This window comes from Typopeltis vanoorti, chromosome 25 (genome assembly GCF_054136105.1).
Source record: "Typopeltis vanoorti isolate ZY-2024b chromosome 25, IOZ_Tvanoo_1.0, whole genome shotgun sequence".
NCBI classification, from domain to species: Eukaryota; Metazoa; Arthropoda; class Arachnida; order Uropygi; family Thelyphonidae; genus Typopeltis; species Typopeltis vanoorti.
The window spans coordinates 56818562-56837785 of NC_143573.1; the positions used below are offsets into that span (position 1 = coordinate 56818562).

General features: G+C 36.0%; 1 protein-coding gene across 1 annotated transcript in view; it reads right to left on the reverse strand.

Moving 5' to 3' along the window:
* Sbf (SET domain binding factor) overlaps window positions 1–19224 on the reverse strand; it is a 631948-nt gene that overhangs the window by 177501 nt on the left and 435223 nt on the right. The window contains 2 exon segments of the mRNA XM_090414822.1: window positions 5114–5218; window positions 12734–12910. Of these exon segments, the coding sequence (XP_090270948.1) occupies window positions 5114–5218; window positions 12734–12910 (282 nt within the window).

Here is a 19224-nt window from a genome sequence, read left to right on the forward strand (position 1 = left end):
GCAGATATGAGAGTCCTGAGAAAGATCAGAGCTGTGAACAGATGGCAACAATCGCAATATCATATTAAAAAAGAAGATATTAGTAAAGAACTTGACATTGTCAGCATTCAGGAATGCGTTAGCAGAGCTAATTTCAGGTGGTATGGTCACTTGAACAGAATGGGCGAGGAAAGATTAGCAAAACAAGTGTTCTCTATCAGGTTGGCAGGAAAATGACCCAGAGGAAGACCAAGATATAGGTCGATTGATACGGTACAAAGTGCCTTAGATGATAGAAATATAAGATTTGATAATGTTGGAGTCTTGACAAGCAACAGACTGATTTGGAGGAAAATTGTAGATAGGAAGTTAGTAATGACATAAATTTTTCATGTAGTACTATTATATCCCGTACACCCCTTGAGGTGTATAGGATATGATAGTACTACATGATAGTACTATATGATGAAAGCAAAGAAATGACTCCAATTTCAGGTGGATCATATATGATGGTAGCAACTATGACAGATTGTTGTGAGATACCAAAGGATAATTCAAAAAGTTTAGTGAAAAGACTATATTTCTGGATGGAATGACAAAAGCAGAAGATTATCAAGAATTACTGGATAATTTTACCTCCACAGATACATATTTCTTTCGAGCAAAGCTAGAGAGAAACTGGAGCAAGGCTATGAATAACATCGTCTTAACATATTTCAACATTAAGAAACGTGTGAGTGTGAAGTATCCCTTGATAGAGAGATAGATGAAATGAAAGCTGAATGAGATAGGAGGTGCAGTCAGCAAGGATAAAACTGTAAAAGGATGTAGGCCATCTGCATGCCAGTCCTTCTGAATAGTGTTCATGGAATATGCAGAAACTGGCCATCTGTGAAACAATGGCTCGAAAGTAAGGAAGTATCTCTGTAAGAGGGATCATCTAGGTGACCATCTACTTCTGAACAGCATCAAGAATTTTTAGAGAAGTTTTATAGTGCAATACTTTAAATGTGAGAACAGTCTTTTGAGATATGGCAGATTTGGGATTTGCACAGAGTTAGCATAATGCCAAGTTTTTTGGAAGCCAAAGATGCTATAGAAGTGATCTATTTGTGCCAGGAGAGGCTATGAGGAAATGTCAGTCTGAGAAGAGAAATCTGATCTTGACTGATGAACTGAGGGAAGAAGACGACAAAATGTATTTTAGAAGAATAACCTGAAGGTAACCAGGTTGTTATCCCGCCAATGAAAAATGGTATGAAGATCAGAGTTTACGGTACTGATAGTAGATGATCTTGAATTTAAAATGTTTGAATGCTGCAAGGTTTGTCACATGAGGAGGAGCTGAGATTGCTTTCATCAGCAAAACAGGATTTGAGGTCGGCGAGGGATATCTGTTTCTGAACATGAAGAACAGGGAGATAAGATGAACCTTGATGAACACTTGCATTAATAGGAAGATCAGAAGAGAGAACACGGTGAACAGTAGACAATAAGGATAAGGACAAGAAGATCTGCTGTGGATCTTGACTAGAAGAAACCACATTGGTAGTCACTGAATAGATGACTGTTCTCTAGGTGTTGAAGATGTTGACTGTTGATGACTTTCTCCATTACTTTAGAGAGCAATGGCTCAATAGTTCGACGGCAGACACTTATCTCCTTTTTTTTTTAGAATTTTCTGTATGTATATTGACTTGCTTCCATGCTATGAGGTGGCTGGCAGAGCTGAGTATAATAGTGTACAGATGATAAAGCACAGGTTAGGAGCACATCTTGAGCACAATTGGTGGGATGCCAACAGGATCAGAAGCCTTTTTGGTATTTAGGCTGATCAAGATTTTTCTGATAACTTTTTAGCAATAAAGCTACCAAAGAGATGCAATGCAATGTTCCAGGTAAAAATGGAAGCAATTTGCCTTGGTATGCAGGATTTTGGTGAGAAGAATGATACCAGATTAGCTTTATCTTTAGGTGATGTTGCAATACTACCAACTGGGTTAGAAAGAGGCAGGAGAACAGATGTAGAGAAACTGTGCCCAACAGATTTTGCAAGCATAGGAATGATTGTTCTGCAGGCATTAGTGTAAACTGTGAATGAAGCTGGAGTTTTTGTATCAAGCCTTTTAAGATAACTGTTTTCTTCAAGCTACCTTGGCACATTACTTAGAAAACCATGGCTTGGATAGTAGGTAGGAATTTTTAACAGGGAGAATAAAGGCCTTCATTCCAACATGGATAAATTCTGTAACACAATCACAACAAGTATCTGGATCAGGAGAACAAAAATAAGAGTCTAACAAAGGAAAGGAGGAGTAAAATTCTTGGAAATCTTTCGACTTACAATTGATGTAGTGCTAAAGGATATGAGGCTGTGAATGATTGAGGGGAGGGCATTCCACTAGAAATGATGCCTGTATGAGATTATGATCTGATTTACCAAGAAGAGAGAGAGAGAGAAAGAGAGAAGTCGACTTAACAGTGTATAGCAGGAGAACTGTTTAAGAAAAGATTCAGAGTGTTAGGTGAGTGGAAAGGATTGTCATGTATTCTAGTTGGTAGATGAACAATTTACTTTTGGTCATTGCTAACAAAAATACCTAAATTTCTCTTCAGCTGGTCAGTAAAACTGGAAAATGGGAGCCACTTGAAGTTGTGGAGATTAAAATCAGAAAGGAAGATGACTTCACTGTTTGGGGTAATTGGATTGCAGAAAATCTTCAAGGATAAGTCAAAGAGTTCAGTATTATTTTCAGAATTAGAGGAGGTAAAGACAGCAATTAATGACACATAATGAAGCAAGGAAATATTATGCCATTGAAAGCTAAAAAGAGGATATTTAAGACTGGACCTTTTCTGGCAAGAGATATTTGACCATACAAAAGCACAAGTACCACCCTTGTGGTAAAAACAATCAAGTATAGTTTATGCAGTTAAATGGACTGTGATTGGTGATTGTTGTTGTAACCTAGGGTTTGTTCAAACACAGATCAGGTTTTGATGTCCGTAAGCAAAGAACATAATTTAAGTTCACATTTATGCCACAAATGTTAGTGAAGTGGAAGGGGAAAAGATTTCTTTTTTTTTTTTTTTTTTTTTTTTGTAATTTTTTTAAATGTTTTCATTTTTGGAACAGATTCTTTGTCATGCTGCCCATACTAATGGATCTGTTGGTGACTCATTAGTGCAGTATGCTTAATATTCAGTAATGTGATCTGCTCTTATAAAAAAAGCAGTTAGCAGAGATGAATTATGAAGAAAATGCAAGTCACACTCACAATATTGCTCTAATCTGATCATTAATGTGAATACCGGAAGCTCTTGGTAAAATCATTACCATTACTTGACATTATTATTCAAAAGGATATAGAAATTATGTACTTAACATCTCTTTGTAAGTGTATTTTTACATGTATTTTTGTCAAGTTAATCCTACAAAAAAATAGTCCATTTAATATATTTATATAATTTATATGGACATAAATATTATTTTGTGAGTCAAAGAAATTAACAAAAAACACACCCATAACATCAGTTCCTAATTTTCAACAAAAAATACTGCAATGCAATTCAATGTTCACTATTTTAAAATATTTAAAAAATTATAACTTCAATTTTTGATATGAGTATTTTAATATAAATAATTTTAAAGTGATATTTCAAAATTCATCATCATCAATTCCTGATATGTATCCTCATGAAGCATACAATATACTATGATATTACTAAATAACTAAGTTTATATTATTACTAGCATGTTATCAATAATTTTGTTCTAATTTAATCTGTTATTTGTTTATCATTGATTCTATTATTTTTTAAGTGGCAACTCACCAAAGGTCACTGGTAAACCTAATAGTACATTTGTACCATGAGTGGGCTAAGGATTTTTTCCCATTTTATACTGATTATACATATATTTTATTGTAATTTTTTATTTATTTTTACATAGTCTGAAAACCCTGTTCTAGAGAGCAATCATGGAACTTTTTCATGCCACTTCAGGCCTTGAGGTAGTCTTACACTGGATGATAAAATTTGTCTGCTACCTAAAGACAACCACAAACATCCATGCCCATAATGGGATTCAAACAAGTGACCTATTGGTTGGAGAGCAGGTATGATGGCAGGTACACTTCAACCAGCCAGGCCAGTATTTGTTCAGTTTCCCTTTTTTTCCCCAAAACTCTCATATCTATGACCAACTGTTGTAATTTTCTAAACCTATTCTCAGATTCATAACTTAAAACTAGTTTGAAGTCGTATACTACTAGTTTAATGTTTTGCTATCTTCTCTTTCATTTCATATAGATGTATTCAACTGACTCTCCATTATAGTAGCTCCCTTTATTCTATTATCCATTTCCATGCTTAATTTGCCATTTTCTCTAAAAAAATTTCCCTCTCTTTTCTTTTCACCCTGACATCAAACATCTATCTGCTAACCCTAGATTGCAATAGAATCTTATATTAGTTCTTACAATGTTAAGTTCCATTTTTGGTATTTCAATTTTTATTATGGTCCTGCCACTGATACCATATGTTTATTCTTCTAATTGTTTAAATGGAAACTTAGCAAACCAACTTGTATTCTCTATTAGTTTAAACCACAAACAAATATTTAAATTTTTTATAATATATTATTTATTTATTATGCTTATTTTTATTTATTTTTAATGAAATGAGTCCAGAAGAATGAACTTGGGATCTTGGACAAGAATATAACACCCAGTGATGCTTTGTGGAAATATTACAAAACAGATTCAATAAATAGTTTTATTTTTAATGTGATTCCATGAAAGGCTGCAAACCTTTCATACATAATCTAACCTTAACTTGCAGGGGGGGGGGCTAAGGCTAGGTAATCTAGTTTCACTGTTATAGATATAGAAACCAAATGCAGCATTCCAAAATACATCAGATCTCAAATAAACAGAGATTTTAGTGATCTTGCACTAGACAACAAAAAATCATATATTGCCTAAAGATGCATAAACATACATGCTGTAAGATTTAAACCCACAGTCCATTGGTGAGACAGAGAACAATGCTTGCCACTTGGCCAATTAGGCTGGCTGGCTCTCTATAAGCTTTTACATCTAAAGATATGAATATTCACACCAAAACTTCATACCTGAGTAGTAACATCCCATCCATCTTCAAGGCAGATCATAACAGAAGACCCCTGAACATCCATTAGATCAACAACTGCACCAGCCAACTGAAGAATACTTTGCAGCTAAATACATATATACAGAAAATAATCCATTACTTTAAAAGAAATAAATTTTTCATGCTTTTTTTTTCAATTATCTTTCATATTTTTAACACTACTACTACTATTAAAAAAAAGTCATATTTGCATTACTATGGTAGCAATATACACAATTTTTGTATTAGTCAAAAGTCATATAGTCATAAAGTAATGATCTAGATTTGATTCTTTTTGAATTTGAAGGATGTTTCTCAACAAGAGGCATGCGATAATCATATATCTCAGCATTACTCATCTTATCCTTTTTTTAATATGTAAGAAGGTGACAGCCAAGAAACTTGGCTTTAGCCCAGTTCTTATGTCAGCAAAAGGCATATAATCTCCAGCTGGTTTGTAAAAAGTTACTAGTGGAAAAAAAGGAAAAAAAAAAACACCTCTGCCACCTCCATATGAGACTGGCTAACTCACATTAGTTGAAAAGCTACTTATAAAGGTGCCTTGCATGGTATTCTTGAAGAGATTTGTGCCTAGATCTTTGAAATCAACCAACATTCTCCTCCACTAAGCTATGGAGAAGTCTGTAATATCAGATATGCTTTTTTTTTAATATACATATAATTTTATAAATATTATTTAATAATATTTCAACATATGCTTATAAATTAGAGTGAAACAGCTGAAGTACAATAATTCTTTTCTTGTACTCTGAATATTTGGAAGCCAATGTAAAATCTTGTATAGACAGAAATTTTATATTAAATTCTTTCTATGCTGATTTTACTTAGGAATTTAAATTAGATTGATTTGCTTGTAATTTTTGTAAATATCTGACTGCTGAATTACTGTACAACAAAGAACAAAGAAAATTATGTATAAATGAATTGTAACATTAGATTGTTTAAGACAAAGAACAAAGAAAAAACAGAATGTTTAAGACAAAGAAATATCCCAGACAGATTAAAAATAAGACCCAAGGCTATCACTTTTGTGAAGGTCAAGTTTGTACAGGGTTTCCCACCTTAACGCAGCGACCTAAAAAGGTGGCGGGTGCAGACCCAAGGGAATGAAAGGGTAGCAAAATCCAAGGTCAATGGAGCAGCTTAAAAGGAGAGAAGACATCGAGCGCGAAGAAAGAGGTCGTCTCACAGAGCAGGTCACTCAGTTTTCTTTCGTCGGAGGTCAGTCGATATAGCAGGAGTTCATCAGGGAAGGTTGGTGGTATGTAGCCAGAGGACTGCTAAAAGAGGAGAGGCCATTATCGAATGTCGTCGCTAGATAAGCATGCTTTCGCCCAGTTTACTGTTCCGGCTCCTGGTTCGTGTGAGTTCCGTCGATTCTAGGTCAAGGGACCCGTTCCAACCAACAGACACCCAATGATGTTAGGTGGGTTGTTTAAGCAGTAAAAGAAGAGAGTTCCTGACTTCCAGCCACCAAGGTGCCTATTGATTACCACCAGTAGAAGAGCCCCGTCGATGTCGAAAAGGTGCCCGTGTGTGAAAAGAAATATTGGAATGAATTAGATGGTAAAGATCTCAAGGATCTTTTTCACTACTTTTCACTGTATAGACCATTATAACAGAGTTAGTGCACAAAATATTTATCGAAGGAAGCAGACTATCAGTTAGAAAGCCTAATTTTAAAGAAATTACCTTCCTATAACGGATTGGTTGATTGGCAAGGTCAGCAGATTGTTAGTTTAATTTTTTGATTGGTTGGTTGGTAAGGTCAGCAGATTGTTAATTTTTACGGCTAAAATGTCTTACTGTGAATTTTCCAGCTCTGATTTAAAGACAGCACACACTGGAAGATACATACACAATCACACAGTCATCAAGCCCAACAAAATGGTATCTTAAAACAACAGACTAAAACTCACAGAGCCAGGAATATCTGTTTTAAAGACACAGCACTTGCTCCAAAACCCAATTACCACTGCCATTAGATAAATATAACTAAAACCCCTATAAAATAGGAAAAATACAGTGGACATCTGCATACTATGATGTCTACATTTTTTTTTTCCTTTTTGAACACATTAATAAAAATCTCAGTTAAACCTGCTTGAATGTGAATTTTCAAGACAATATGAAAATTTTTTCCACTTCAAATGAGTGAATAATGTACTGAACCCACAAGATGTCACACCAGAATAAATATTACAAAGAATTTGCAGTCAATGCTGTTTTCTTCTCTTCTGCTATTTGTGATTTAATTGCTAGTTTCCTGTATGGTCATTCACTGTATGTCATGGTGAGTGAATTCTTCTCAATAGATATCTTTATCAATGCCAGGAAATCTGGTCTTTTTCCCCACACATTCTCCTCTTATACATTAAGGACCTTCTCTCACTAACCTCAAATAATATCCACAGTTTTTCTGATGACAGCACATTCCACTATTCTTCTTCATTTGATGAATATTGCAAGCAAATGATCCATGTTTCATGATCTTTCATAACCAATGTCTTAAGAATAGATCTCCTCACCATTCTTCAGTGGGATGAATACAACTAGTCAATTTTAAAAGCTACGAAAATGCAATTCTTATTTCTCAGATTTCATTTTACTTCATCTTACTTTTCAGAATATTCAGATCTCCAGTCAAGATAAGTTTATACTTCTTGGGTTTACTTTTACATTTCTAGACTAACTGGCAAAAACATGTCACATCCAGCTTTCTCATCTTCCAAAACAATAAACACAACACCTAGCATTTTATAAATCTCAAATCTACCAACCTTAAAATAAATCATTATCATCATCAAATTCCTGACATATACCCTCAGGTGGTACTGACTTACAACTCAAATAAGACTAAGTATTGCTTGATATAATGCCTCATTGACACAATATAACTGTAGCATTTTGAATAGCATGTTGCAGGTCTACAAAACTTAAATACAGATCTTTGTTATATTCCCATGATTTCTCAACCGTTTGTCGTAAAATGAAAATCTGATCCTGACAGCCTCTATTTGGCCTGAATCCAGCTTGTACGAACTTCTCCTCTTTTTCTTTCATTCCATCTAGCTTTGGAACAGCCATATGCTTTACAGAAATGTGTGTACTGGCAGAGTAATATGTTTGTGTTTCATAATTTGAATGTTCTAACCAATCTTTTTCCTTCTACCTGAATGATGCTCATGCTACATTGAGCAAAATATATAATCAACATGTGTTGTCTGTTTTATAATATTACTGTATTTGGAACAGTCTTTCCTACACAGTTTTCCCAATGACAACAACAACAACTTCAAGAAATTCGTTTCAAGATTTCTTCTTCTCCTTTCTCCTTCACTCACACTAAATATATTCTAACATAGATTTAATAATTCTAGTAGGTGTGTGTATGTGGGGAGGATTGATTTAAAAAACACAAGTAGCCCAGTTGTGAAGTGACTTTACATTCAAACTTTGTTTGCTTACACTTGTATAAAGGATGAAACCAAGAATATAACTTCTTGGCATCTTTAATTTATTAGAATAACCAAGTGGAAAAACTCAATGTCTATCTCTAATCCAGATTATTTTAGTAATAATGTGTGACACCTTGAATTTTGAAAACTTGTATAGGGAAATATGGCTTTTGCATTACTTCAACCTTGGTATCACTGTTGGGTCTGGCTCCTACTGATGATATCTAAATAAAGGCCAAACCTGGTCTGGGTAGTGGTCCTTCTCATAACACACAGCATTATTCATGTCTGTAAGGATAAATGCATTGCATTATGGGATACTAAAGCAAATGATATGAAGTTATCAGTCTCTATATATAAGCAGCTCAGCTGTGACATTACTTCATGCACAAACTTTGTTTGCTTACACTTGGATAAATGATGAAATCAAGAATATAATCATCTTTTGGAAGCATTATTATTCATTTGTTCTGTTTCCTAACAATGGGAGTGGAGTGAGGGGAAGGTTGGTATTCCCCCCCCCCCATATTCAGTGAAGTGAACATGCACTATAATAAACATGTCTCTCATCTCATGGATTAGCTATAGTGAACAGCTACTGCACATGTAATTCATTCCAGAATTGTTCTGTTCAGTTTAGAGGCAATTATCATGTGGAATATTTCTCCTGATTAAGGGTCCAGTAATGTCCAGAAAAATAAACATCAAATGTTACAGTAGAATTTTGGACAATTCAGTGTTATCTGTGCAGCAGCATTTCTGCAATAACAAATCAGATGAGCATTACCAAGATATTATTATTATCCCAAGACCACCATGAATTCAAAGACTCATCACAGGAGGTCCCTTTGTCATACACACAGCTCATCATACTGTGCCTTGAATATATTCCAATTCTCTGCAAACACCAAACTCTCAGGCAATGCATTCCAATCATTCACAACTCTCCATGCAAAAAACCTGCTTTCACTCCTTCACTCACACTCTCCTTATACAGCTTCCAGGGATGATCTCTTGTTCTCCCCTCTCCATCTCTCACCATTTTATGAAAAACCTCTTCAATCTTAATCCTATAATAATCCCTTAACAACTTGTAAGTCTCTATCATTTCATCCCTCTTTCTCCTATCCACTAAACTCTGCGAATTGCATCTTCTCAACTTTTCTTCATATTCAACATTCCAGAGACTACTTTAGTCAATTGCCTCTGGACCCTTTCCAATATCTCTTCATCGTTCAGTTTAGATTTTACATAATGGAACCAGAATCTTGTTGCTTCTACAAGTCATAATCCACTGCATCATTGCCAAAATTTGTTGTGCTGCCCTCACAATTTTGGCTATGTATCTATCCTCACAATTTTAGATCCTTATCCACCATCACCCCCAAGTTACCTTATTTCCTCCAACGATATTTATCTAAGTCAAGAATAAATTCTACATGCCATCTTTGTTTTCCAAATTTTAAAACCTTAAACAACACTGAACTGATGTCCCCACTCCAGTGCCCATTCACTCAGTCTATCCAGGCCTTCTTGTAAGGTCTCAACATCTGTTCTACTCCTCATAGTTCTTCCCATCTTTACACTATCTGCAAACAACTGAATATCCCCATTCAAATCTTCCTAATATCATTAACATACAGGTTAAAAAGCAATGGCTTTAAAACAGACCCCTGAGGTACACCACTAGTGACATCTTTCTTCTTCCAGGATAATGCTCCCCAATACACAGCTTGCTGATACCTATCTGACAGCCAATCTACAATCCAATGTACTAGTCTAATATCAAATCCCCATCTGCTCTAGTTTGACTATCAACTTATCATGTTGGTAATCTATCAAAAGCCTCCTTGCATAATTCATCCAACAAACTGTTATGATACCTAAAATAAATAAAATAGGAACAAAAATAGCTTATTTCAGCAAGACTCATTCTGTTTTGAGCCTCGATTGTATCGAAAAATGCGGTGAATATTTTAATAGTCAAAGTGGATTTTTTTTTAATAAAAGGTCAAACATAGTAAAATAAGCAGTTCAATATAGCTAATTACAAAAATTAATATTTTCTTTCACTGCACAGCACCGTTATTTTGTGTGCGATGTATTTTCAGATAAGAATAGGATTCTCTCTACTGGATTATTTAATCACTTATATAATTAATAATTACATAATTACTTTGTTATAATAGTTTATGCTGAAGACCAGGGGCGCTCATGCACAGGCACTGCAGCACCCTCAATTTTTCCCGATATATAAATATATTTATTAATTTATTTATATTTGCTTGTAATATTTAATTTTATCATGAACAATCCTATACAATTCTCTTATTTTGTATAAAAAATAATAAAAATCCATCTTGTAGCACTTAGGAGGGTAAAGGATGCTAGCAGCACTGTGTTTACCACAGTGTCATATTGCCATGTGCGCAAGCATATGCACGTCATAGTGAGATGCGAGCTATTAGTGTAATGTGGCACTTTCCGTCGGCAGTTCCACTGTTGTTTATATTCAGTTTGCGCCAGTAGTAGAGTGTTTGTAATGCTTATTGTGTTTATTCAGTCTCTTTAAATATTTGAACATTACAATTAAAGGATTTAATTGTAATGTCCAAAAATTGTAAATCCATTTCTTTAATTACAATTAAAGGAATGGATTTTATTTTTAAGTAATTTTAAATTATACCAAACTATATAATTTTATTGATAATAAACAAGATTTTTTAATTTTTAATTTTTTTAAAAACTTTTACCATAATTTTGATATTTTATCCAAACACATATACACTGTACTTACAGTGTGTATGTATATTTCAAAGTTGTAGCACCCCCTGCGATTTCAAGCCATGAGCCGCCACTGCTTCTGACCCTTCGAATACATCTGGACATTGCTTCTACTAGTTCTTAAACGGTATTCCAAGCAGCACTGATCTCCTTTCCACCCAAACTCCTCATTCCATGCTATAGCTGCAAGCTGTCTCCTAAGCTTCTCATATGATATATACTATATCACACTACAAAGGTTTAGGTGATATAGTTTATGTGAAAATGGGAGTGTATGTGTTAAGCTGGCCAGCAGAATCCTGATGCAAACCTTATAGAGTATCCCTTTGTGATACACTAGCATGTTGGCAAAGAATGAAACTAGCACATTTGCATTGGGAATTTATAGGCATGTATGTCAATTTACTGGTGAAGTATCTAATTACCCACATCGATTCTTCATTATTTAGTCTTACCAGCAAAATGGCATCTGTAATTGCAGTTAAGGGTGGGACCATCGGTGCACTGAAATTTGTAATAATAGAGGATTTGTAAAAAACTCAATGTTCATCTGGTTCTGGGCAATATAATGCTTCATAATAGCACCATATTTTAGTGCTGTTAATCTTTTATTTAAAATTTTTATATTATTTTCATTTCTGTAACTCTTTTTTTTTTTTAAAGGGATGACCTCTTGTTCTACCCCTCCCACCTGGTCAAATGCCGAAATATTAAAGTAACTTAAATGTAAAGTAAAGATTTATTTAAGTTAAGGGATTACATCCCATATCGTTTCTTAGCTGAATAAGAAACTCAAAGAGTTTCATGCCGAATATAGAAACTATATAAAGTTCGGCAATTCCAAGAGTAAGCAAATACCTGGATAGTGCAACACCTGACCCATTTGGTAGTGAAACTGAGCCAACTCATAGTAAGGGTGGAGCAAGCTCCGATCACTATTCTTGGTATTTACCCATAATGTGAACTTAGCTCCTAGGAGCTGTATTACAGTTCTACATTATGAGAGAAGGTCACTACCCAGACCGGTTTCAACTTTTATTGAGTTCTCATCAGTGAGTAGGTAGACCTAGTTAATACCAAGTTTGTAGTGAACAGAACTTATATCCCTTCTATGAGAATTGCCAAGAAGGTGTCCTAATAAATTACTAATTATATGAAGAGCCAAAGGCTTCAATTCAGTGACATGAACTTATTTAAGTTAAGGGATATTACATCCCATATTGTTTCTTAGCCGAATAAGAAACTCAAAGAGTTTCATGCCGAATATAGAAACTATGTAAAGTTCGGCGTAAATTAGTAATTAGTAAAGTAAAGATTTAAAATATAGAAATTTAATTTACCTGGTTCAGCCATTCAGAAGTTTCCACTGCTCTAAAAAAACTCTGATCAGGATCTGTAACAGTAGCACTAGGAACACAGGCTCTAAGGAGCTTCTTAAAGCTAGCTTTGATGTGTCGTACTTCGTAGAAGTCCACAGGAATAAAGTCACAATTTGGAAAGGATTCTGTCTTGATGCCCTGGGAATATAAATATTAATAGAACTATTAGTGATCATGAGTCTGTTCTACACATGAGATGATTTCTGTAAATGTGCATTCTAGATGGAATCTTAACCAGTATTTCCAACCAAAGCGCTTTAATGAAAGTGAATGAGCTATGGAGGCCAATACGAATGACATACATCAGCAAATTAGCTCAATGAGCAGAAGGTGAGTAATCCTTTTGAAGGGTTGGCTTTAACTATGAGGACAACACAGATTAGAAGGAGGAAAGGAAAGGAAATGGAATTTATGCAGCTACTAAGTGATAATTACCTAAAACAGCATGTGACAGAAGGGATTTGGAATATGAATGTATTGGATCTGGAAATAGCATCAAGAAAATATATTCATAACTTTGGTTATGGATAAAATTTTTAATATTATTTTATGCTGGTCAGAGTTGCCAATTACTACTAACTGGAGGCAACTAGCATCATGCTAGATCCTTCCAAGCTGTAAGAGTGATCACACATGTGGAATTTTAAATTAAGAGAAATATATGTGGAGATCTTGACATGACAAAGTCAAAAAGCAGCCTGGTGATAGGGAACTGCATGGCATAAGCAACTGAATGGTAAGAATGTTAACAGAGCATGAGAAAAAGCCAACTGGTATTTCAAAGCAGTATCAGACTGCATAAATCCTGGGTCAATGGAATAAAAATTTGGATAGATGAAAAACACCATTAGGCAGGAGCTTCTGGAAAAAATGCTGTGGAAAGTCTATATGGAGAAAGAAGATTAATGTCTTAATAGAATGGTGAGAAAGGCAAAATCAGATTATGATAGGAAATTAGCCAAGGGAAATCCCAAAGATTTTTTATTTCTTATGACCACTAAAAGGAAGAATAATAATTACTGAATAATAATTACTCATGACAGGTAGGAAAGAAGTACAAGAAGAAATAGTTGAATTATCGACTGATGACTTTGCAAGTATATATGTATGTATGTCACCCAGGTGGAGATACTGGAATCAATATGAGAAGATAGGTAGATAAACTGGAGAATTTTATGATATTAAGAAATCTCAGTGTGAATAGAATGGAGTTGAATGAAATATAAGCCTCAATGTTATGGGAGAGTTCAAGCGAAATGACAGTGTCTCTAACTGAGATGTTTAAGTCTCAGCTTGATAGAATGCCACAGGAAATGGAATCGGGCAGGATAGTTCCATTATATAAAGAAAACTGAGGCTCCAAGACAGTGGTAGTAATTAGAGAGCAGATAATATCTCAAAAGTGATGGTTAAGGTATTAAAACTGGATAACAGAAATAGCCAAACCATGATAGTGCAAAGTCATTTAGGGATGGCTATAAAGCCAATTACACAGCTGATGGACAAACATTAGAGAGTAATATATGGTGGAGTTAAAGAGAAGCAAGTTACAATGGTGTGAACAGGACTCTGTACTTGGAAATGATCTGGATGGGGAGAATTATCAAGTTATTCACTGATGATACTAAAATGCAGAGGTCAAAGGTCAATAGTTAAAAAAAATGATATAGAAGTCTGCTAGATGATTTGAATAAACTGTAAGTGCGGGCAATAGATAATGATTAAAAGTTTAATGTGGCAAATTAATGTAGCCAAAAACTTTGGGTTAAACAGATTGAAAGATTAATTGCTTTCAATTTGTAGTGCAATCTCTATATATAATTATATAGAGATTGCACTACAGGAAATGGATGAGACTATGGATTTGGAGATGATGGTAGGCAGGGAGTTAAAGTTTAAGGGGTCACATCACAAAAGTGAGCAAAATAGCTAAAAGGATTACTCGGATGCTAAGAAATTATTATTATTATTAAGGGCAACTCCAAGGAGTCCTTAGACTCATTGAGGGAGACCCTAACATCATGTCAAGAACAACTATTCAACATTCACAAAGTATCTATCATACTTTGCCTTGAACTCATTCACAGTCATGGAACCCACAACAGACTGGCAGCTTATTCCACTCATTTACCACTCTCCAAGTAAAAACCTAGCTCTAACACCCTTGCTAACCACACTCTTGCCCAGTTTCCATGGATGGCCCCTAGTCCTCCCACCACCAGATCCCCATTCAAATCTTCCTAATATCATTAACATACAGGTTAAAAAGCAATGGCTTTAAAACAGACCCCTGAGAAATGGATGAGACTATGGATTTGGAGATGATGGTAGGCAGGGAGTTAAAGTTTAAGGGGTCACATCACAAAAGTGAGCAAAATAGCTAAAAGGATTACTCGGATGCTAAGAAATTATTATTATTATTAAGGGCAACTCCAAGGAGTCCTTAGACTCATTGAGGGAGACCCTAACATCATGTCAAGAACAACTATTCAACATTCACAAAGTATCTATCATACTTTGCCTTGAACTCATTCACAGTCATGGAACCCACAACAGACTGGCAGCTTATTCCACTCATTTACCACTCTCCAAGTAAAAACCTAGCTCTAACACCCTTGCTAACCACACTCTTGCCCAGTTTCCATGGATGGCCCCTAGTCCTCCCACCACCAGTCCTGTTCTCAAAAATATCCTCTGAATTAATCTTATAGAAACCCTTCAGTAATTTGAATGTCTCAATCATATCACCCCTTTTCCGCCTATTAACTAATTTCTGCAACCCACAAATCTTCAACCTGTTCTCATAAGGTTCATTCCATAGACCTGATATCATCTTGGTCACTCGCCTCTGGATCCTCCTTGACAGTAGTCAAGATGGGGTCTTATCAAGGCTCGATACAGAGGAACAATAACTCGCTTGTCTCTGCTCGTCAAAGTATTTTTCAGCAACCAAGTGATTTGATGAGCTGATTTAGCCACTTTTGTGATGTGCCCCCTAAACTTCAACTCCCTATCCACTAACACTCCCAAATCTCTGGCTTCGTCAATCTCCTGGAGTACAGTTCCACCAATGTGGTATACTGCTGCTAATCTTTTCACCCCAAAATGCATAACCTTACATTTTGCCACATTAAATTGACATCCATTCTCTTTAGCTCAGTCCTCCAATCTATCCAAATCATCCTGCAAAATTTTGACATCATGTGCATTCACTATTGTTCTAACCAACTTGGCATCATCAGCAAACATGTGAAAAGTTCCTCTTAGATCCTTTCCTATATCGTTAATGAACAAATTAAATAGTAGTCGTCCAAGAACAGAACCCTGTGGCACACCACTAGTCACAGGCCGTCTTTTGGACTCTACTCCTGAATAAACTACTCTCTGATATCCCTCCATCAACCACCCTCCTATCCATCTCACCAACCCTATATCCATTCTCACATGCTGCAGTTTACTGATTAAAATTCAATGTGGTATCCTATCAAAGGCCTTAGCAAGGTCCAGCAGTATCACTGTAAATTACCCTTATCCAGTTCAGCCGTCACTGTGTTATAAAACGTGAGCAAGTTACTGAGGCATGATCTACCCTTCACAAAACCATGCTGTCCCCCATACAGTATCCTATTTTCATCTATCCATTCCTGTATTTTTCTCTTGACTACTTTCTCCAAGACCTCGACAACGACTCCTGATATGCTGATCGGTCGGTAATTTGCAACAGCAGTCTTGGAACCTCCTTTATGCAGTGGAACTATTTTCCCCTCTTTCCACCCCCTCAGGACTAACCAAGACCCGAGACTCAAATTAAACAAAATGGTCTAGGGCACTGACAATTCTTTAGCCGCTTCACGTACGACCCGAGCTGGTATACCATCCAATCCCACAGATGTATTCACATTAAGGGTTTGTAATAGACTATTCACCTCCACTTCATTCACCACAATTCTCGTATAAGCTATTGGTTCCTTCATTCCTGCAATATCACTACCTGGATGATATACTCTTGCAAAGTGCTAGCTCAGTAATTCCACTATATCAACTGATTCGGTTACCTCCCTACCATTGGCATTCCTTAAAATCACTCTGCTGTACACATTTTTTATTTTACTTGCAGCATATCGAAAAAACTGTTTGGGATTCTCTTTAGCTTGCATGGCTAATTTCCTTTCATAATCTGCTTTTTCTTTCCTTATCACATTCGTTACCCTTCTGGTCTGCACTTTATACCGTTCGTGTGCCTGCAGGTCACCTTTCTCCTTAAATTCCCTTCACAGTTGTTTCTTTTTTTGCAGCTCAAGCTTAATGGTGTTATTCATCCATTTGACCCCTACTTGATTTACTATTCGGACGTTATAATAACTAATAATTAAGGAAATGAAGCTAGGAAGCTAACGTTTTCCTAAAGTCCTGATGGTACCCCCTGGCACCATCAGGACTTTGGGCTGAAGTTCTTCTGATAAACGTTTCCCAAATTTGGGGCAGTCTCATGCATCCAAATTTGTTGAGGTTTGGCATGTTCCTAAGGGCTGAGGCTGATTCTATGAATAGTCTTTCATATTTGAACTTGCTGTGGTGTATTACTGTGGCTTTCTTCCATCTTATTCTGTGGCGAGTATCCAGAGCGTGGTCTGCAAGCCCAGAGTGGCTGTACTGGTGAGATCAGATGTAATCCTTGTGTTCTGAGATTTGCTGCCCTGCCTGTTTGGCCAAAGTAGGACAATTTAGGATACTCGCCACAGAATAAGATGGAAGAAAGCCACAGTAATACACCGCAGCAAGTAGTTCAAATATGAAAGACTATTCATGGAATCAGCCTCAGCCCTTAGGAACATGCCAAACCTCAACAAATTTGGATGCATGAGACTACCCCAAATTTGGGAAACATTTATCAGAAGAACTTCAGCCCAAAGGCCAAGAACTACCAATATGGCCCGCCAGGGGGGCACCATCAGGACTTTAGGAAAACGTTAGCTTCCTAGCTTCGGTTCTCATTTGCTATTACGTAGTATTTGTGTGCACTTGTCTTTGTATTAAGTTCCCAAGAAGATGGCAGCGTGACATTTACCAAAATATCGGAAAGTATATATTAAAGTTTATTTAATTTATATTTCTAGTGTATGCTGTCAATTCCTTAATTATTAGTTCTCATGTTTAACCAGCGTATAAGCCTCTCTACAAGAATTATTCGGACTCTAAGTATACAGTCAGCCATTACCTCCTGCAAACGTTCCTTAACTACCTCTCATGCACTATCAACATCCAGCCCTTGCAGTTTTCCATGCCATGGCACTGAACCAAGCAATCTCCTAAGCTTGTCATACTTACTAGCCCAGTAATTCCACATGTACCCTGTCTTAATGGAAAATTCCACACATTTAGCCACCTCCCAGGTCAAGACCTTATGATCACTCTCACCAATTGTTGGCAGCATGGTCATATTCATTACAGTCAAATTCTCAGATGCAATTACTAGGTCAAGCACTTTCGAACCCCTAGTGTTTTCCATTACATCTGTCTCAGATAGTTAATAACTATCCCTTAATAACTGCATAAAATCCAATTCCTTCCTCCCATGTGTCCTCGCCTCCTTCTAATCAATGTTACCATATTTGAAATCCCCCAAAATAATTACCTTCCTTCCATTCATTGTGTCTATTTGCTTATGCATACTATCTCCACCATCTATTCCATCACCTGGTCTATAGCAGCACCCAACTGTACATTTTGTTCTGCTAGTCTCAATCTCACACCAAATAGCCTCAAATGTGCTCTTTTCTCTATCCTGCAGTTCAACTTCTATTCTCCTTGGCTGCAGTTCATCAGCTATCATCAATAACACTCCTCCCCCATTTTATTCTCTCTGTCCCTTGTGAACACACTATACCCTTCACATTCTATCCCACTAGTTATATCATCTTCTGTCAGCCATGTTTCACTAATGCCAATAACCTGTGGCCAGGAAGAGCCAACCAAGGCCAAAAATTCTTCCTTCTTGTTCCTAATACTCCTGGCATTAGTATACATGAAATGCAGAAGCCCGTTAATTCCACCCCTATCTTGATGCCTTATACTAACTATCCCATTCTGATCTGTTGTTCTTTATACTAGCTCGGGCATATTATACACATTCTTACACTCAACTGCCTCCCTGATGTCTGCATTTGTGAGTTACAAAGTTTAACTCATAGGCAGAAAAGAGGCGATATAATAGAAACACATAAATTTAAAAGGGTTTCACAGAGTAAAAGCTAAAGAAATTTTTCAATGCATGACTGGATGAGAGACAGAGAGAACAATGGCTTCACCCACAAAAGTTGTGTAACAATAAAATGGTATAATAAACATTGTTTAGCGTGAGGCTTTAGATCCCATAGATACTCAAGTAGTAATAATAATAAAATTCTATAAGGAAAAAAAAGAAATAAATGCAAAGTCTAGATGAATCAGCT